Source organism: Oreochromis niloticus, linkage group LG11, assembly GCF_001858045.2.
Source record: "Oreochromis niloticus isolate F11D_XX linkage group LG11, O_niloticus_UMD_NMBU, whole genome shotgun sequence".
In the NCBI taxonomy this organism is placed as follows: Eukaryota; Metazoa; Chordata; class Actinopteri; order Cichliformes; family Cichlidae; genus Oreochromis; species Oreochromis niloticus.
The window spans coordinates 14432239-14454687 of record NC_031976.2 but is presented as its reverse complement, the minus strand read 5'-3'; the positions used below and the strand labels follow the sequence as shown (position 1 = coordinate 14454687).

At 40.5% G+C, this 22449-nt stretch overlaps 1 protein-coding gene across 1 annotated transcript; it reads left to right on the top strand.

Annotated features, from left to right (window-relative positions):
• Positions 1–523: 523 nt before the first annotated feature.
• On the top strand, positions 524–19610 carry ube3d (ubiquitin protein ligase E3D). The gene is made up of 10 exons (XM_005472574.4): positions 524–828; positions 3355–3566; positions 4074–4164; positions 6005–6227; positions 6613–6685; positions 6771–6849; positions 7841–7949; positions 9046–9212; positions 12527–12665; positions 19193–19610. The coding sequence occupies exons 1-10, from the start codon at positions 740–742 to the stop codon at positions 19211–19213; spliced, it is 1203 nt and encodes a 400-aa protein (XP_005472631.1). The 5' UTR covers positions 524–739; the 3' UTR covers positions 19214–19610.
• The last annotated feature ends 2839 nt before the right edge of the window (positions 19611–22449 follow it).

Sequence of the window (22449 nt, the reverse complement as noted above, 5' to 3'; positions counted from 1 at the left end):
TGCTCATTCATTCATATTGATAAAAATAAATAGGGCAGTGTGTCTGTGAAGGTTCTCAGTCATCCAGGTCATCGTAGTCAACACTGCCAGTGTTATGTGAATAGAAAGATAAGAAATGTAAAACAAATAAAATCAAAATAGAAATAATAAAAGTTTCACTTCAATAAAATGAAATACAAAGTTTGGTGTGGAAACGCTCCTTTATGCATCTAGTATGCAGCAGGAATAGTAAGTATACTGCACAAAGGCTGCTGAAGATGGAACGTCTAGGCAGGAAGAAAGCGGGGAGACCTCAGAGGAGGTTCATAAATGTAGTGAGAGGGCTAGGGTGAGATGGAGGCAGATGATCTACTGTGGCTGCCGAAAAATAAGAAGAATTAGACAGAATCTTTAAACATCATCTCCTAATCATACAGCTGATAATTTGCCTTAAAACCCAAAGACTACACGAAAAAAAGTGTTCATTATGGGGGTGGTGTTTTTAACACGTTTAACCTTTATTTTGAAATCGTTACCGGATGTTGTTCCTGCCTTGTCACTATTGCTCTTGGTCTTACGTACTCGTGGTGCCGTGTCACGCCGCGGACAAACATAAAACCGTGTACATTTTGGTACATCAGGCAGACAGGGTTTTGTGTTTACTCTGCTTTGGATTTTGTGTTTCTGATCAGCGTCACCCAGCCACGCTCGTATTTTGATAAGCGTGTCATCTCTTCTGGATTCCTCCTAAACAAAGCGAATGGCAAACGAGGTGCCAGCCAAGACACATGGAGTTGGAGTCTTCTTGGAGCTGAGAAAAAGGCTTCAGAGTGGACTGCTTATTGTGGGGTAAGTATGTAGCGGATATCGTAAGTACCAAGTAGTCAGAAATGCCTGTTTCTTTGGCAAGTACAAGCAAGCCTAGCTAGCATTAGCTAACTTAGGTGATGCTACAACTTCACCATAGCACCGAGAGCAGGCAGGCTAAATGAAATTTGGTGTTTCAGCGACATACGCTAACGTTTACTAGTATTTGATTTTGAAATTAATACAGAGAACAAGAACTTTGAAAGAAATGATCGTAGAAAGTAGCAAATTGTACTGTGAAACGCTGTTTTAAAGTGCTTAAAGTAACTCACCCGTGTAAGATAGTGTTTTGAAAATGAATTAACTTTATTGTTGTTGTCTTGACTAAAACCCTATGAATGCGTGGTTAGAAGTGTGGCTTGAAGTCTAACACTTTGAATGACCAGTGAAACTGAAAAAGTGCTGTACCAAATCCGCCTCGTGTGTTACATTACAGTTACATTGCAATAGAGTACCTTCTAGTTTTCTAATTCATAATCCTATTTAAGTAAAACTGCAAACATTTTAGTATCAAAATATAGTTAAATTACTAAAGTGGAAGCATTCACAATGGATAATAGCCTTTTTTCAGAGTTGTATGCATATTATTGAATCATAATCCTTCACCCATTAATGTTTTGTGTTGTAGTTAGATGGGTTGAATGAGTTTAATTGCCTATATAATGGGTAGTGTTATCTAGAATAATCCAATATCATTTCTTCCATTCTCTTAGCTGTTTGTCCGGCCTAGAGTTGTGCAGACACTAGAGACCGTCTGAGCAGTCCTAGCTCGAGAGGCAGGGTTCATCTGGACAGGAGTGTCCAGGGTGTAGCAGGCAGTTAACTTAAGTAGCATGTTTTTGGACTGATGGAATAAGTCAGAGTACCTTGATAGAGCCAGCATAGGCAGTGAGATAACATGCAATCTGTACACAAATGCCCCAGCCAATCAGGAGGTTCGAACCTGTGAGGCAACAGTGTACCACTGTGCTGCCATATGTATATACTAAAGCTTTCAGATTAGTGATGCAGGGTAACAAGTATAACATTTAAAGTTACTGTGGAATACAAATAGATGGCAGTGTAAAACAGAAGTACTTTGAAGCACAAATACACTGAAGTTTTAATGTATTATATTTAATGAGTTATAGCGTCAAATTCCACCACTAGTGTTATACACACTAATAATTGTGTACAATGTATTTATTTTTTATAGAAATAAAAAATGAATAATAATAATAGTAATATTAATAATAATTATTATTATTCATAAACCAAACAATAAAGTTATATGTTTAAAACACAGAAAAAGCAAACTAAAAAATTACAATAAAATAATTAAAAATTAAAACCAACTGTCATACTATGGCCAGTAAAAAGAGGTGAGTATTCAGAAGTGGCGTTTCTTAACTTGAGGTGGTATATACCTGAGTATATACTACAAAGCCACTAGATGGGGCTAGTGAAATTTGAAATGCAGCAACATGAGCCCTGGTCCTTTGCTGTCTTTCATAGTATTCAAATAATGGTTGACGGGCTGTTCTGTTGTGTGGTTTTACATATAACTACATTACGTAGCACTGTACAGACCTGTGATCAGTAACAGCAGAGCTACCCTCTCTCCAGTGTTTGCCTCTAAAGAAAAAAACTCCATAAAATGGTTGATGTGTATCCATGTGACTCAGGAAATGTTCAGGCTTTTGACTTTAAACTGTTTTTATTAGTGTTTATTACTGCAGTAGTGTTCATAGTAATAGCTCCTAACTGTGCCACTTAATATATAGTTCTCATCATTTCACGCACCTGATTTCTGTTGTGCAACAAAGACTCGCTCATTTCTCACTGTGAAGCACGAGGCTAATTCTGAGTCCATATGTTTTGAACAAGGGAAAAAATTAATTTATGCTGGACTGTGTCAAGTTTATGGGTTGTTTTATGTACGCATTATGTGACAAGAACAGAGAGTACAAAAGGAGTCAGCCTTTGGAGCTTTTCTTTCATTCAGAAAAAAAAAAAATGGTGCTCCAAAAGATTATTTGGCCTCCCTCCTGAAGAAAGATCACCAGAATTCTTTTTTTTCTTTTTGTTATCATGCAGTGACCATAAATACAAGGAAAATGTATTATAGTAACCTCTGACTTAATGAAAGTAGTGTTTTGATTACTTTGACTTTTAAAAATGTCAGAATAAGTGAAGACAGCCTGTTATATCATCAACAGCCCCAAATCCCAAATATTTATATTTTTTACTTGGAAAATGAATTTTTCAAAGTTGCTAACTAATTATGGTAATATGGGCTATAGATGTGATTGGTCAGGGCAGATGGCCGCCTTTCCCTGAGTCCGGTTTGCTCAGAGGTTTCTTGCTGGTAAAAGGGAGTTTTTCCTTCCCACTGTCGCCACGTGCTTTCTCAAAGGAGGTTGTTTGATTGTGTTGTCTGTCTGTTATTGTAGGGTCTTTATCTTAAAACCTCTACAGGAGTCCAAACAGCTTGTGTTTATTAACACTTACAAACCATCTGCTCTTCAGGAAAGATGTGGCCCAGACGCCTGCAGATGTGGCCGTAACAAGTGGAGATTCATCCCTCCACATCCGCACTCCCAGAGGGGTGCTGTACCTGACTCTGCCAGCAGGAGTCGCCTTCGAGCAGGGATCCTGCATTCCGACACCTGCGGGAGAATCGTGCGGAGAAGAGCTTCATTTCAGACTGCGCATCAGCGTGGAACGAAGCACGGATGAAGGTAATGCCCAGGGCGACCTCCCTCTGAGTAGCTGCGCTCCTACTTGCCAAGACAAGAACAAAGTCTTTTGGTAGCTATTTAGAGCCTTGCTGTCTATTCTGATTTAATTGGGCTGAGTCACTTGGTCATCTGAGAGAATGAAGGTGTAAATTTTCCTCTCAGGATCCTTAGCAGCGCACAGGCAGCTAATCATCAGCCTGGGAAAGCTCCCTTTAAGTGGTTTGAACGGACTCATCTAAAGCAAACCCCAGAGCCGTTGCATAATATCCCCAAACTCCCATCTTTTGGTGTTCTGTTTGTTTTTGCTGTTGTAACAGAAATTTACAGCCAAGCCCCATCAGTGACAGTCCAATCAAACTCAGATTGATCGCCCGCTCTCTATCCAGCCACCTTCACCACCCAGTATTTCATCGATTTTTGTGCCAAGTCGTAGAAGGTTACCACCCTCTCACCAAATCTGCCTCATTTGGGGTTTTTTGCCTTTTGTTCCCCACCCCCGTCCCACAGATTCTTCTGCCAGCATGATGAAGACGCTCCGGGCAAAAAAGGCTTATTGTTTCTACTGCCAGGGCTGCATGACAAGGCTGCTCGAGGACAGGTGAGGAGAAGACGGGACGAGGAAGGGCACTGGTGGAAATGGGTTTTTATTTACTCCCTCTTGTGTAGGAAGAGGAGCGATTCTTTATTGATGGCGTGACCCAGCTGTAGGAGTGATAGTCGGGGAGAGAGAGAGGGGAAAAATTGATGGATGGGAGCCTCTGCGGAGAGCACAGCTGACAGCTTGACTGGGTTAGAGTTATAGAGTCTGTGTGACGTAAAGGTCTGTGCTAGCCATTAAAAAAACAATTGTGTTTCTTACCTTGAGGTGGTTCGACTGGACAGTGGTATTGTTCTTATTGCCTTGTAGCTTTCTCTGGTCAGCAATGTGACATGCTGAAAATTGCAATAGCTGCATTATGGAGACCCTTACCCTCAGGCTATGTTTCTCAGCTGTAACTCACTAAAAGTTGGCAAAAACATATATATACTTTTTTCTCTTTTTTTCCAACAAGGTGTAGGCAGAAGTTGAAACATCAGTGCAAAATGAAAAGTTATAATTTCCACAGCATTATGCCTCATTGTGCTTTGTAACAAAATGTTCTATTTTATATGTCTGCTCTCAGGTATTAATGGTTGGACTTGCTACATAAAAGACTTCTGTGTAATAAAACAGGGCTGGAATAAAATAAAGAGTGGTATCTTGTAGCTTTAGGTGTTTAGGGTTTAGCGTCTCTGCTGGCCTCAGTCTTTTTCTGGTTGCAGTTGCCTGGTGTTTTTATTTATTTTAAAAAACAAACAGAAAAACAAAAAGTTCTGTGTCCTGCCACTCCAGCTCCAAACAGCAATTTACAAGTTAGTGGACAGTGGAAAAAGGAAAAGGGCGAGTTCAAAGCAGGGTAAACATTGGAATTCCACTCATCCAATGAGCTGTATTGTGTGCTCAATTTACTGTAAATGTTGCTTACAATCATTGTCATTTATTTACCCCAATTGGAAAACTCTGTAGCTACAAAATGAAGCCATCTGGTTACTGGAGTCAGGGGCGTGTGACAGGTGGAGCACATTGCTCTCCGCGAGGCTACACCTCACATAATTCGAGTCACTCAACTGCATCTTTCTGCTGTGCTTGTGATGTTCGTGCCTTTTGGACCATCGTACTGGATTTATCTGACTAATATTATGACTTGCTGTCCCAAGAAGTTTGGGCTTAAATTTGGTTTGTGAAATTGTGTTTTTATGTTGTTGTTTTTTTTGTTTTTTGTCGGTTACTAATTAGCTGTTATTTATCTGTGCATTAAACCCCTACAGTTTAGCATGCTTAGCTGCTAAGTTGGCATGCCACCCTTTCCAAATATGGCAAACCAACATTAATATTATAACATGCAGAGTCCAAAGCCAGTGTTTGATGGTTAGTAACTGATGTAGTTCCAGTTTTTTACAACTAAAGGCCAAATATTTCCTCCTTTTGAGCCATTTCCATGGCTCAAGCTTGTCCTGTTGCCACCCTGTGGGATCTGGAGACTTTGGAAGCTAGGTCAGCTCTTTCAGGTCTTTGTCATGTTCCTTGAGCTACAACTGGAAGATGCTGCTACCACCAGGAAGTGACTGTGTTCTGAGGAAGGATATTGACTACATTGGAAAAAACATTAATGTAGTTGGATGACCTATCAGCCCCCCCCACTCCCCTAAGTCTGTGCTGTCATTTTTTTTTTATTTTTTTTTTTAGCTAATTATACTCTTCTGTATTTCGAGTTTTCGCCAGCTCTCTGGGATCTCTGTGCTTATTGAGAGATAACACCTCTCACTGCGACCAGAACCAATTAGCACCATGTTTAAATATCGCTGAACAATAACACTGTAATTGCTTTTTTTTCTTATTATTTTTTCCTCTTTTTCAGAGTGTTTAATCGAGTTCTTCCTCTCCCTAATGGTAACTGGAACGCCATCGTGGATGACTGGTGTTGTCACCCAGACCCGTTTGCTAACAAGAAGCTGTTACCCCGAGCAGAAGATTGTTTAATGGGCGATTCCTTTGTGCTGTTAGCCCGAGATGGCAGCTGTGAGCAGACTCTGACTGAGGAAGTGAGTCCTGTTGGCACAGAAGACAGCCAAGATCCAAAGGTGAGGGACGTGCAACAGAAATGGCTCCTGTTTATGCAATTACTACAAAAAGATTTCAGTAGATTTTCCATCCATTCATCTATCCATCCAGACACTCTCTTCTTAGACCAAGCGAAATCAGACTGTGCAGATGAAGATTGATCCCCCTCTTCTTCCATTAGTCATTCTCCACACAGCTCGCTCAACACAGGCACAACTGCATGACTGAAGCTGAGAGAGAAAGTGCAGGAAAAACAATCTGCCTGCTGTAGATCTCTCTCTCTGTCACATCCTTTTCTGTCTTCCAACCTAGCTATAGCAGCTACTAAATTTTAAAACTGCTGAGTTATAGGTGGCTGCATTGTGGTGATCCGTTTCTGGATGTTTCTATCTATGGTGTGCACAGAAACCTTGCCGCAGACTGGCCCTCATCTCCTGTGCGAGCTGTTCGTCGGTGCTCGGAGAGGCTGTCACACCAGGTAGGGGACGATTCTTGGAGGTTTTTATAAATAAACAGCATTTCAAGAAACATGTGCGAGCCCTCTCCCCTGTGGTGTCTTCCAGAAACGCTGAAGCTGTACGTCACACAGGTGGTGGTGGAGCCTGCTGTGGGAGACAGAAAGCCAGAAGCTTCACTGAACAGGCAGGTTTTTGTTTTTTTTCCTTTCAGATCCATACAAGGGACTGTCGGTGCCAAAGATCCTGTTCACGTGCACATTGTCTTTGTCGACTGAACACGTGACAGAACATTTGTTGATGCCAGTGCAACTTTACCTCTGAGCTTCCTTTCATTTTAGCCACGTTGTTGTGAATCTTGTGTCGGTGCGTTGTTTGGCTCCGTTATTGCAGTTGCCATCCTGAAGGCACTGTCGTTATTGTCCCATGCTGTATAAAACTGAACTAGTGTTTAAAGCATGAAAAATGTTTGTCATCTACAGTGCAGTGTGGATGTGAATTCTTGGCACAAATGGAACCTCATATTCCACAGATGACAAGAAGGCATCTGTTGCTTTTAAATTACACTATTTTATAGAAAATAATCCTTTTTTTTTTTTCCACTTCAGGTTATTTGTTGGGGGGGTCGAGTCACACAAGCTCTAGTCATGCTTTACTTTCTCTATAGTTTCATCATTATGACTGCTGTTGGGTATTTTTAGCCTTTCACAATAAAATCAGTACGATGACTATAAATCAGTTCAGGTCCATTTGTATGTTTTCCTCAAGTATCTGACACACCGCTGATTGGATTTTACTGGATCTTGGGGGTGAATGAGGCATATCAGCACTGTGTTCAGGCTTCTTCAAAAATGATTGCAGTCTAGGTCTGAATTAAACACTTTAATAACCACATCTCCCACTGCACCAGTCTGAATAATTCAAAAATCTACACACAAGCGTTTCTCGTCTACGGCCTCGTGATTTGATTAACCGCCTCATAAAAACCAACTTTTACCAGACATATTTTATTTTTGTTTTTTATTTTTGTTTTGTTTTTGTAAACTTTGATCAGGCAGTATCATCTTTTCCTAAGATAGTGTTTGCTCCAATCTGTTTTACTGCGAGTGCTCAACCACGATCGAATGGGAATGTCTTTAATATGTAAAATGAATGAACATCGTGTCTCTCTTGGACAGATCTCTGTTTGTGGAGAGGACGGTAGCTGCTAGGTTGCTGGAGCTGTCAAACTCATTGAGCACCTACCACTTCTCTGTCCAGACTCCCGATGGAAAAGCCTTCCTGTTGGTAAGAACCACCCAGCATAATCAGAAAAATAAATGACTTCTAAATACAAATAAAGTACTCTATTATTTAAGAAATGTAAAAAGATTGATATGGTCAGCTCTTAAAGGAGTAGCATAGCCTCATTGAATGTGATTCCACCAATGTGTACAGCTGAGTGAGTGTGTAAGTGTTAGATAAAAATGCTTGGTTATATAAACTTTTGGGTTATTTATTAATTTTTTTGTGAATGAGGATTATAGTAGAAAACACAGAACATGTTTTCTAGTTGAGTAGTAAGGTGCTACAATCAGTTTATTGTGCATTTTGCTCTTCTCCAACAATGCACTGTTCTGTCTTTGTGATATTCTTCTAGTTTTTGGAATAATATCTGTTACGCTATCATTTTCTTCCTAATCTATTGTAAGAACGTCGTGGCGGACAGACTCCTTATGCTAGTATATTTCTTGTCATAGCTTCTAATAGTTCTATGACACCAAGTCTTGTTTGGTGGAAATGAGTGCAGCTGGTTCCCGATCAGGCATCATGTCAGTGGAAAATGTGTATTTGACATGTGAACAGGTTTATTCATAAAATTGTGTTTTTTGTTTTTTTTCTCAGTTTCACCTGATGTTTGAGTTGAAACGTTTTCACAGTAAAAATGTCCAAAAACTATTCCAGTGTTCTGGTTGTGTTCTTGGCAGATATTAAACAGCAGCACACTAAAACTCATCAGTAAAACTCGGGATGGCAGTAACAGTATAATTAATCTTGTGTGAAACTGGGCTGAAAAGGAGCATATTCCAAATGAGAAAAAAATGATTGCAAAAATCAACGTTTCCACCTCTGTTCTCCCATTATTACACATCAGTATGAGGAATCATATTGCAGTAGTAACCCTTGATTTATACTGAACTTAGAGAATAGAACTTAACCCCGTGTTATCCTACAGAATAAAGAAATATTTTCATCTTTCATGTTAAATCAGCTATACCAGAATAGACTATTTTATTTCTGAAAATCAAACTAATGAATGTATATCATCTCTCTGCTTTGTGATGTGTGACTCCTCACCCACATATGTCTCAAGTGTTAAGTGACCTGTCTGCTCCTCCTCCAGCTCTGGCTCTTGAACAGCGACTCCATCATAGCATCAGTCCCGGAGACGCGTGTCGGGACTGAGAGCTCCAACGGCTCCCCTGCTCTTCACAGTCCATCACCCAGAGCTGCCAGAGCCCTGAAACTCCTCTACATAGCCTGCTCTGACACGGGCATCCAGCAGAGAGAGTAAGAGAGGACACTTAACATATCCTCCCCCCCTTCCCCTTCAATCTTTGTTTTCCTCTTCCTAATCTTATCCTTTCATCCCTCCTGCGCACCTTCTCAATCACCACCCCTCTCGGCTCACTGTGAGGGATGAAAGCCTACTTTGTTGGTGAACAGACTTTAGGTGTTAATAGAACACGTTGCTCTAAGGGTCCCTGCTCGGATATAATTGTCTATTATCCTGCGAATGAGCTTCCCATCAAAGCTGCCTCAAAGTTGTCAGCAGCATGTTTGTTGCACACATAAGGGGTTGTTATGTTGTTTTGACTGTATTGAGGCTCTGTGTGCCTTGCTGTGATGCATTAGAGAGGTGTAGGTGGATGTGCTGCATGTGGTTCTCCATGCTCAGTACAGCAGCACCCCACTGGAAGAGCCTTCCACCCTCATTATTTTCAACAGAATCAGAGCTCAGCAGTTTTTTTTTTTTTCCCCCACCCTCCTCTTTCTCCCCTTTTTCATCCCCACTGCCGGAGAAGAGTGAAAGCAGAACAGAACAGGTTTTGTTGTTTCAACCGTTTTGACAAGTTCTGATGGAGAAACTGTAATTAGAGACAACACTAACCCAAAAGGAAAAAGAAGGCTGGTCTTCTAAGCCATAGTAGTAAGAGTTTAAAGGAATACTGTAATGTACTGTTTAAGCTGACTGATGTATGGGTACAGAGAGTCGATTCCTCTTACACAAGCTATGAATGCATCTTCAGGGGAAGTGAGAGACTAGGACATGCTTTCAAAACAATCTACTCCTTTTTTTATTGTGCTGTACTCTGTCCACCTCTAGTTTACCCAATAACTACCAACAAATAAATAACACTCTGTCAAACAGCCCATGTAAGTAGTCCTCAATAGAAATATTAGTGATTCACTTTATTTAAAAAAAAAAAAAAAAAAAAAGAAGCAATTGTTGGAGGCTGAGGGGGCAGAGGAGGCACAAACACAGCTAACCTTTCACAAGAAGAGTGGTGTGGTTAAGTCTAGACAACGTTCTGCTTGTTTTGTTTTAGGAAAAGATCACGGTTTCAGTTAAAAATACACCCTTTCATAACATTACAGTCATGTTAGAGAGCTCATGCTTTGTCAGCGCAATTTATATGCTCTCACTCACTGTCTTAAAATGGCGCTTAACTTTAAGACCTAATTATAGGTAGTAATCATAGACTGTAAATAAAAGATCAACACTGCCACTGTGACATCACTCAGTGGTTTATGGACTTCCATTTTGAAGTCTGTATCAGAGAGAAAGAGTAGTGAGCTAGAGAGGCTTCATCCTGGTTCCTAGACCAGAAGGTACTTCAGCTAAGAGTTGAATTTCTACATTCTGAGACACCTAAAAATGTGGAGTTGTAAGTCTCTTACGTTTTTACGGACTCAGACAGGGACCATCATACTGCTTAGCTATGTTAGCGTGGTGAGCAAGGCAAATTTGCCGCCACTTTTCACTGAATGTCACTAAACTGTGTGCATTTAGGATATAACACAATTGAAACTGGTAATTAATATGACAGATTACCTCGCTTACAGTTGTCACAGATGGGGAAATAGTTTTTACTCACTTTTGGCAGATGCCTCAAGGGGCCATTTGAGGACATGGAGATTTTCAATTCAATTCAGTTTTATTGATATAGCGCCAAATCACAACAACAGTCGCCTCAAGGCGCTTTATATTATAAGGTAGACCCTACAATAATACATACAGAGAAAAAAACCCAACAATCATATGACCCCCATGAGCAAGCACTTTGGTGACAGTGGGAAGGAAAAACTCCCTTTTAACAGGACGAAACCTCCACAGTCACTGCTGATCCATCAGTTTCTCATCCTTATGCTTATTAATTGGCTTGTACACCATATTAATTACAAAAGTGACAAGTCTTCACCAGTCGTTTCAGTGTGTCACACACGTACTTGTTTTTTATTGACATGTTGTTTATGTTACATGGCTTCAGCAGATACCAAATATTACAGGAACCCATAATAAAGTTATCACAAATAAAGATTATTTTAACAAGGATCTTTTTTGTTGTGGCAAACTTGCCAAGAAGTAGGCTAAACAAGATATTTTGTTCTTAAAGTAAACATGTCACAACCCTCTGCTTGTGAAACTACTATTTATCATAGTGAAACTGTATCTGAACAGTTTTAAACATGCTTTATTTTTGACTGCAGTCACCTATTGGGCAACATCAGTCCAGCCAGTTTGGGTCTGTCTTTTTTTTTTTTTTCTTTTTTCTTTTTCAACTGTTCTGTGTTTAAACCTGCAGTGAACTCCACGTCTTCTTAGAGAATAAACCTCACGTTGGTGGGCTGCTTTTTAGAATTTTACCCATTTCTGACATTTGAATTTCTGAAGTTTAGCAAAGCTAAATGCCGGTGTGACTCACACTTCCATCACCCCCACATAATTTACCATTCATCCTTCATCACTCATCTCTGACATTTTTAAATTAAATGTTATGCCTGGGGAGCTGAAGTCCCAGGATGACGGCCCTCTTATTCAGGATACAGCTGGTTACAGTTGAGTGCAGCCAGTGGTTGCAGTACGCGTTGTTAAAACTGCCAATAATTGGCTAGAGAATCAGTGAGCCAGTGCCTAAGTGGATTAGGCTTGTCACTAATGGCAGTTATTTGATTATAAATTGAGTGAAAGTCGCAGGCACCATCACTGTCCCAGTACAATAGAGAAACAGGAGGTCTAATAGATGTGGAAAGTGAGTCTAATGAAAAACACACATGCACAACTTGTTCATAATGTCTAATCAACTCCTACAAAGCGTTATGATGTTGGCTGGTTGGGGTTCAGTACAGCCTCAGTTGCCTTTCTCTGGGTTTTTTTTTTTTTTTTTCTTTTTTTTTTGACTGTCTTGCATCTTAAGTACAACTGCCAAAACTTTGAGGAGACTTTACCCTTTCAGAAACTGCACAGACGGCTAAATGTCACCCAAACAAACTGGATCAGCACCTCACGCTGACAGACCATCAATCTTGGTTCTCTCAATCACTCTTTCTCTTCTCTCTTCAGCCCCGCCCCTTTCTTTTTGTCCTTGTCTTGAACACGCACTTCATCAGGCTCGCAAACACGCATAGCGACACACACTCACACAGGTTATAAATCCATGTTTTTGTACAGGTGGTTATCACTTTACAGTTTAAAACTAGTCGATTAAAACGGCAGGACGACCACTTCAGCTTGAGATTTACGGTAGCTCTTCTGGGCATCATTTTGGTCGTAAAATGCTAAGGCAGTCACAATAAATCATTGCTTCTCTGTGTGTTTTCAGCATTGTAACTAGTTGGGAGGTCAGTGTCATAGGACATCCTGTGGTGCTGCCACTAAAGGTGTGTGAGGAGCTGCTGCAAGTGATGGATGACAGCAACTCAACACTTCCCACGTCGATGCGTTGCATGAGGTCCTATGAGGTGAGACGTTTACCATGTATTGTAAAGCCATATTCATTGGTTGTTTATCTTTATTACTTAAGCAAAGAGAGAGGGAACTTCATGTACCTTTAGCTTTTTACCTTTTGTAAAAAGCTGTATTAGCAGCACCACAGGCTTTGTTTTAGTTGACAGCGCTTGCTTACTGCTCCCCCTTTTTCCATATAGCGCCTTGTTTCTCCATTATTCAGTAGTGCTTGACAGTGTTTTTATCCCGCCTTAATTAATTTCATGATTCAGAGCTTTCAGTTAACAGCCTCGCTTTAGGGATTATGTGGGTCAAATGCAAGACTTTGCTTTTGTCAGCCTTATTTCAGCTCCTATACACCTGTAATTGTGCAAAATGTGTATATTTAGCCCGAGTTGCCAAAGAAAGCCATGTGACTAGAAAATGGGAGGCGTTAACTTTGCTGACAAGTCTATTCTCTGTGAGGCTTTAAACAGTGATGGGGGTAATTAGTGCCATTATCCTCCACTTCCTGCTCAGAAAGTTTAGGAAGGGACTCCTACCTCTTAAACAAGTCTGCTAAAAATGACAAAGGCTAGATTTGAGCCTCAGAATCTTCATTCTGAATCTCATTCTGATGCTCGGTTTGAGCTTGAGCAGGTTACTGTGACTATAAGCATATATGCCTTAATGCCAAAATGCTTTGATTGGCTGAATAAATATTTTCATTAGCAGTTGAACAGGTGTACCTAAGAAAGTGACCGTTTTTCTATTCATTCATTTTTAATTTATTTCTAACACAGCCTGATAATTATGATGAGACCAAGATAAGGTGAGGTTTAAAGAAATAATCAAAAGACCAGATCGCTCGCTGGCCCTGTCCATGTAAACCACATTAAATTCCCATCATCCACATATAAAACAATCCGCTCAGCACTTATCCCTTTGTGGCTGATACTTGGGCACTGGGACCCAGGCGCTGGGTTTGTAGGTACCCCTCACTCTGTTATATCACTTACCAGCCTCCTTTGCTACTACTGATATGTTCTCTAGTTGCTTTCCTCAAATGAAGATTAGTTTAAACTGCTACCTGTCCACTTCTCCTCGCGTCATTGCTACTAGCTACCAAACTTTATAGTGATTCCACAAGCTCTGCTCTTCAATTTTGTGCTAGTCTCTTATAGCATATGCCACAATAAGGATATCCCCTTAAGGCATAAGGAAGCCCACTCTTTTGTTCTCTTTGATGACTGCTGTTTGTCCCAGGCTCCCTAATGAAATGCGCTGGGAGGGTAATCTTAAGACTCTGCTGTATTATTTTGACTAAGATCTGAATTTGACTCGTCTGCTTTCATTCCTCACACATAAAAACTGAAGTCCACCAGTTTACATCGACGCTAACATAATGTTAAACTTAGATGAAGCCACTTTTTCTTCTTCCTTCTTATGAGGGTAGTGGTCTTTAAACCTTAAACATTCCTCACTATGGAATTGCCGTCTCGCCACAATCCTTAAGGGTGAGACACTAATAAAAGGTCAGACCTATCTCTCATTCCCCCCTCGCACACACACACACATTGTGGTACAATAATGAGCAGTATTTTTGTTTTCTCTGCTAACAACATGACAGCAGTGGGAGGAGTGGAGGGAAATTGGGCCCCGTTGAAATGGAGAAGGTTACAGAGAGAGCGACCCAGACAAGAGACACAGTATCTGTCTGATGGTGGAAGCGGTTATAACAGTAAAGAGAGTGTGATAAATTGACACACTCAAACATTTCCTGATAGTAGGAGCCTCTTGTGCTGCAGGCGGCAGAGTACGGGAAGGTAATGTGATCATAGGGTTATCTAGAATTACCGGAGACTGTCTGAGAAGAGTATGTGAGACTCGCTGTTTGAAAACACAACAGAGTATCAAAGCATGTAGTGTGGCATCTGCCAATGATCTGAAGAATTATTTCTGCTACTGTTGAGTGAGTAAAAGGCTTACTGTTATAGTTCTAGTTATAGTGGGGTCACTGGTTCGATTCCAGCCAGATATGGTATTGCATATGTGGACCTACCTGCTATGACAGACAAAAGTAGATTTTGACTATATTTAAAGTAAATTAAATAAAGTGAATTTTGTGTTGTGTTCATGATCTTGGTCAGTATATGTAATGGCTACTTTTCAGGTAATATATTACAATACCAAATAATATGTAGTGCCTGTAATGTTGTTTCCAGTGCAGTTGTGTTCCGTTCATCGCATGGCTTTAATCGTAACAGGAATATCTTGAAGCAGACATGTAGTTTGTACTGGGTCTTTTATTTTGAAAATTGACCAGATTCTCTCTTGTCCCGTCCCTGTGCCTGACTTCCTGCTGTTACTTATGGGAATGAAAGTCTGTAGTCATCTGACAAATGGATATTTCACAGGCCTTTATATAGCTCTGTGAAAAACTAAGTCTACTCTTCTGTCTACTCTTTATATAGAAAGTAAGAGGATAAGTAAGCCTATAAAAGCAGAGGTTTTGGCAGTTTATGGGTCTGAAGCATGCACGTCCTAGGTAGATGGGTGCATTGTGTTAACTGTGTTAACAGAATGCCAGTATTTCCACAGGAGTGGACTTCCCAGCAAATTCACCCCAAAGTCAGGCTGTACAATGCTCAGAGAAATTGCAACAAACCCAAAGATTTACATCTCAGACTCTACAGGCCACAGTTAGCATGTTAAATATTAAAGTTCATGACAGTACAATTAGAAATCGACTGAACAAGTACAGCATGTTTGCAAAAGTTTCAAGGAGTACGTCCCTTGTCTATAAAAAGAATATGGTAGCATGGCTTAGATTTAGAAAGTTGCAAAACTTCTGGAACAGTGTCTAATGGACAGATGACATGGAGTATATTTAGCAAAAACTCAACACCAGCATAGCAGCACAAGGACCTACTGTTAAGCTGTTAAGCACAGTGGTGGAGGGGTGATGTTTTTTGAGCTTGTTGTGCAGCCATGTGATCTACACTCAGTGAAGCACTCAATTAGTCAACCATGAACTCTATACCAAAGTATTCCACGTGAGGTCATCTGTCCTGACAGCTAAAGCTTGGCTGTAATTAGGTCATACAGCAGCAAATCTACAACAGAACTTCTGAAAAAGAAAAGAATGAAGGGGTCGCAGTCACCAAGTCAAAGTCCAGACCTTAACCTGACTGAAATGCTGTGATGGACTAAAGTGATGTTGTAAAGAAGAATGGACCAAAATTACTCCACAATGATTGATAAAGTCATACAGAAAACCATCACTGCAAGTTAATAGTGCTAAAGTTAGTTTTACAAGTTACTGACTCATAGCATGTACTTACTTTTGTGTGACTATAGGAAATATTAATGGCTCTTAAAACTCAATGTATTCACTCATGCTGAGCATAGGAGCTAATAAAAGACCTTTTCAGCAAGTCATAGTTGTACAAGTACAGGTAACTAATGAATATACTGTGGGACCACACATGCTGGATCTTTGGAATGACTTATCACGATGCTTAATTGAAACTTCATTAAAGTTAGTAGTTATTCTTTCATGTGTCGTGCCTACATTTAACTTCTCAGCAGATTACTAACTTTTACCTACACTGGCTTCCATTTACTGAGCTCACTTTCAAAGTTCTGGTATTGTGCATGTTGGCTCACTGTCACCCTGTCAAGGCTGACTGGGACACTTGAATAGAACTGAGCCATTGTTAATGTGATTAGTGACAGCACTTCTTGTGATATGACAAGTGAAAATGTTCGCTGTGAAAAAGCTTTTTACAGGGCCCAGGAACGGCTCACCAAATGGAATAAGCTGCCATTGTCATTAATTACACCTTTGTTTTGTTTTTTTCTGTGATGATGCCAAAATCTCTGCCATGAAAAAAGAACCGTTCTATACAGACTGAAAAGACAATGTTCAATCTGAATAAAACAAGTCAGGCCTACATTTAACATATAGATAGTTAGATTACTGCATTTTATATCTATCTATCTATCTATCTATTTAAGGTGTCTCCTTACATATTTATTTTTCACCAACATACTGTATGAGTAGCAACCAGAACAGCCTCACATCACTACCACAGCACTTTGGCATTGTTTGCAGGTAACTGTTGAATCAGTTGTGTTTCTAGATCTGAGTTTCTTTGTTTAATTTCAGTGAGTGTTAACAGATCAAAGTCTGCACCGTAGCTATGCCCATTATTATGCTACATGTGGAATGTGTGGACTGCTGGGTTCCCCACCCTGTTTCCCTGGACCTGCCAGCGTAATGGGGTGTAAAGTAGATCGAGCTCGGAGTGTCACTCTTGAGCCTGCAAACAGACAACGCCTCCCTCCTCCCCCTCTGCTTCATTAATCTCCCTCTCACACACACTGAGATGGCATGTAGCTCAGACAGAAAAGTGATCCAGTGTTAAACAATGGAGAACCGGGAAGATCCATCGATCGTGCAGTGTTTCTGCAGCCCGCACGGCGTCACATCAGGAACACAGCTGCACTTTGAAAGAAATTACTTCATCCAGGATGCATGCGTAGTGATTCATTGAACATGGAATTAATTAACACACAGGGTGTGTGATCCTGTTCTCAGTTAAATGTTTACATCACATGAAGATATGAATAAAGTTGATTATATGTTGGTTAACTCCAAACTTTATTGGAGACCTAATAGATGAAACTCTAAAGAAGTGCTTTGTCTTATACTCCCTCACATGCACCCCCCCCCCCCCCCCCGTTTTTTGTTATTGTTTAAAAAAAAAAATGAAATCCCTTAGTTCTCTAGTAACTCATGAATGGCATTTTCTATGACAAGTTAAGAGTATCCTGTATGGGCTAGTAATAACTTGATAGCAGCTATAATCTGAAGCAATAAAGAAAAGCATGTCATGTCATGGAGGCACACCAGAGGTTGGCAGTAACAGTGCATTATTACAGAGATCAGCAGATTTGCTCATTTTGCCAAAGTTATTTACTTATCTGTTTTAACTTTTGGGAACTCGCTGTGTTTCTTTCATCACCTTCTACTCTTCCAGACCTCTTTCAGTTCTTCACAGGCAAAGACATGTCCTCAGTGCTGCTGGCCAAGTTTGGAGTGTTATGATAGCAGAGCTCTGGCACCAAGAATCAAAGAGCGTGTTTATGCGAGTGACTTCCTTAAACCAGGGTCTTGTCATTGTCTCAGTAGCTTTAATACCCACACTTTAACTGTAAAAGCCACTGAACTAAAGAGCTGTCGTGTAGAGATGAAAACTAAAACTAGAAAAGGTAGTCTCTCACCACAGCTAGGTGTATTACTCCCAAAAGATTTTCATTGATCTGAGCTTTTTGTTTTTAAATTCCAATAATTCTAATAATAAAAATTTAAATTCTAATTAAAAATTCTAACTAAATTCTAACAATATTGACAAGTGACGTTAAAAGGGGGGAGAAAAAGTCAAATCTGTTTACCTCGACTTGGTTACCAGGTTTTCAACCCACTTAATTTCATAGTTGATGCCAAAGACGAATAACAACAAGCTGTGGGCCAGAAAATTGGTAATGCTGGCAGCTTACCTTTGTTATCTATATGTGAGCAATCGCTGAGTCCCTCAGACTGACTTTGACGCATGTGGTAGGTTTGTTTTCTTCATGTGGGTTGCATATTTCAGGGTTCCTATTATATGTGGAGTCTTTCTGAAAAATTTGTTATTTTCTCAAATAGTAAATGAGGAATCTCACAGATTAATAAAAGTTAATGTACGTGTTTTGTCCGAGCAGGGGTGAGAAACAAATCATTGAAGCATTTAATTTAATGTCGCAGAAGGGAAGAAACCTGCAAATAGTGTTTTACCTCTTGAATAGAAAAGTTCACCCTGAGATTTTTCCTGAAGGTACGACAGCTTTTTCTTTAAACGTTCTGAAAACCAGTGTTGTTTTAATCAGCTTCTCACACTGAGGGATGGCGCCCCTCCAATCACAAGTCTGTCTCTGCTTCGCCTCCTTTTTCTTGGACTTAGCAGCAACAGCAGCAGCTCACCTGTCGTTGCCGTTTCTTATCATTTGTATGAATTACCACTGATGCGCTTGAGCAGTGAGCAGACATTGGCACAGGGACGGAGAAGACAGGGCCTTGAGTGAGGCAAATGCCCTCATCTATCATCCCAATATAGAGCCCTCAGTGGAGCGCAACCATTGTCTGCAGCAGGCACACACCCAGGAATAGCAGATGGAGGGAGAGAGGGAGGACGGGGCGAGCTGATTTGTTTTCTGGGCTTTGTTTATCTGAATGTGTGTTTTTGAAGTTGATTAAATCTCTACCACCTGTGTTTTTTGTATTTTGTTTTTTTGCTGTTTGAAGACAGTAATTGCAGATAATGTGTTCCTGAGCTGATCAGTGGACTGTAGAGATTGAGTACATCTGTGGTTTGGCCAACAACAGGAAAAAAAAAATGCACAATTGCCCATTGCAAACTGGAATTTGACCAACTGCTGAAGTTCCATTTATTTTTCCATGTTGTGAGTTTCTGCATAGATTTTCACTCTTTACTAAACTTGTGCTTGTCATTTCTAGGTGGCGTACTTAAGGCTGTGAGATCACAGGTCAGAAGGCTAGGTGGTCAGGACTCCCACTCATCACTCTTGGTTATGTATTTGGGAACAGCCAGGATTACATGTGCCGTTTCTATAAGTTAACATCCCCCAGTGCACTGAGAGAATGGGAATGGAATTTACTGCAGGAGGGGGAGAAGTGCACCAAGCAGGCTGTAGCTTGTTAAGCACGTCAAGTTGTGGATTGCGGTTGCTTCTGTCAGAAAGTTTTAGTGTGTCATCACCTGCACTTAGATTCATGTTGAAACAGGATGATGGCACACTACATTTGTAGTTCCAATGATCTTGAAATGTATCACAATAGTACAAAAGCCTGTGTATATATGTGTTTTTTTGACAATTCTTAGCAAAAAACCTGAATAAACAGTTGCTTAAAAGAATCACCTCTCTTTTTTTGTCTTATCTCCCTGAAATGACTTCTGGTTGATATGTGGGACATTGTTCTTCAGTTGGCTCTTGATGAAGGCTTATTATGGGAACACTTCAGCCCCAGGGCACAGCAGCACATCTTCCACTTGAGAGTAATTACAGCTCATGGAGCTAGGTGATTTTTTTTTTGTCTTGTTGTGGGTTTGTTTGGGAGTGTGTACCAGTGATTGATAGTATTTATATAACGTGCGTGATATGAGGAATTATTGTCAAAAAGGATGTTTATACTTTGAAAGGGGTCCTTTTCATTTGAAATGATTGTTCTACTTCCAGATGGATTGTAATGGAAATTCATGCAGACAGTCGGGATTTCCAACAGAGTAATCTTTGGTGGTCCCACAGATGGTGTGATGTTTATAACTTTGACAAAAAATGTTTTACTATCGCAAGGATTACCATGTAGCCTAGATATGTGTTAGTTTGTTACGTCCATCATTTTGGTTTATGACCAAATGCCTCCAAAACTAATAACACTCCCATAAACCTCATTCCTCTTAACATGCTAGCATTTTAAAATTAAGATGCTGAACATAATTAAAAGGTTGTCGGCGTGTCAAGTAAGGTAAGTAAAAATCAGGGATTCCATGAATGACATTTAATTTAGGATTTACTAACACCTGCCTAATATTGTATTGGTCACCCTTTTGTTGCCCAGCCCTGACCCACTGAGGCATGGACTCAACTAGACCCCTAAAGGTGTGCTGTGGTATCTGCACCAAGATGTTAGCCACAGATCCTTTAAGTCCTGTAAATTGCGAGGTGGAGCCTCCCTCGGTCCAACACATGCTCGAATTTGGAGGCCAAGTCAACACCTCAAACTCCTTGTGTTCCTCAAACCATTCCTGCTTTGTAGCAGGGCACATTATCCTGCTGAAAGAGGCCACAGCCATCAGGGAATACCGTTTCCATGAAATGGTGTACACGGTCTGCAACAATGCTTAGAAAGAGGTACGTATCAAAGTAACAGCCACGTGGATGGCGGGATCCAAGGTTTCCCAGCAGAACACTGCTCAAAGCATCACACACTGCCTGCACCGGCTTGCTTTCTTCCCACATGCATCCTGGTGCCACATGTTCCCCGGGTATGGTGGAGCCTGGGGTGGAGCCATCTATGTGATGTACATAAAATGTGAATGCTCTGTTGTCCAGTTCCGATGCTCACATGCTCAGTGTTGATGGTCTTGGAGGCGTACATCAGTGAGCATGGACACCATGACTGGTCTGCAGCTATGAAGCCCCCATAGGCAAAAACTGCAATGCACTGTGTATTCTGACACTTCTATCAGAGCCAGGATTAACTTTTTCTGAAATCTGAGCTACAGTAGCTTGTCTGTTGGATGAGACTACAAAGGCTAGCCTTCTCTCTACGTGTGTATCAATGTTTCTTGGCTGTTGGATGAGCCTGTTGCTGGTTCACCACTGTTCCTTCTTTTAACCACTTTTGATAGATACTGACCACTGCAGACCAGAAACACTCCACAAGAGTTGCAGTTTTGCAGACGCTCTGGTCCAGTCGTCTAGCCATCACAATATGGCCCTTGTCAAACTTGCTCAAATCCTTATACTTGCCCATATTTATTATATTCACTTGCTCCCTAAAATATCTCACTGACTAACAGGTGCCATGATGAAGAGATAATCAACGTTATTCACTTCACTTGCCAAAGCGAGGAGTAGTTCCCATGGCCCAGCTTTTACATGCTGAAGGCAAACAGCATAGAAGGGTCTGACAGTGAGAAGGAGATCTCACTGGTTGCATTCCTTTTCCTTTAGCAAAGACACAAGCTTGCAAGAAATGAGGAGAGACAAGGGCAAAGTATGGCGGCCCTGAGAGGCCAAACGGACTGCAACTTAAGAAAACACCAGCAATAAGAAAAACGTTGCAAAAGCACACAAAACAGAACAGAAATAGGAAAAATGACAACAGAAATAGGAAAAAACAAAACAGAAATAGGAGAAACGAAAACAGAAATAGGAAAAAACTGATTTCCAAAAGCCCAAGGAAAGTGTTTCTGGGGAGACAATAACCCGACGGACCAGTTGCAGGAACCAAAATATGCTAAGAATTGCGCTGGGAGATTCTTAAAATAATAATTTAAAAAAATCCTGTCAAATCAGATTTGCTCTTTATATCATTCATAATGTGAATTTAGGCATATATGTCCTTTTTATTGCTTTAACTAAGCGGGAATTTCAAATGGGGGAGGCGTGCATGGTAAGTGAGATGCGTCAGGTACTGTGGCTGCTGCTACGCATCTGTTAAAGCAGCCATGCTTCTGAAGTTAAGCCATTTGGACGAATTCTAGAACCAAACTGACTAACTATACAGTTGTTATGAAGGGGGAAACTGTCTGTAGAAGCTGGAACCATGTTTTTTATTAGGTTGTAAAACATGTTTTTTAATCCTGTAAAGTTGAGAATTTTAACATGGCAGTCTATGGGGACTTGCTCACTTTTTGATGCAGCGTCAAGTGGCCAGTGAAGGAACTGCAGTTTTTGTTTTTTTCATCTTACTTTTTTATTTAGATTTTATGTTTTGTTTTGTTTTGATGTCCTCCATCATTTACATCAATGTCAGGTTGGGCCTCCTCTTGATACCTCCAATGAACAGCTACGAAATACAAGTCCAACACGTGGAATCGACTTCAGATCTTTTGTCTGTTTAATTTGTTACTGAATAACAAGGGAACCTGCCTCACCTGTCCATGGAACTGTTTAGCAGTTAACTGTCCAATTAAATTTGAGCCTCTGAAAAAAGGTGACTGTGAATAAAATATATCTATAACTCCT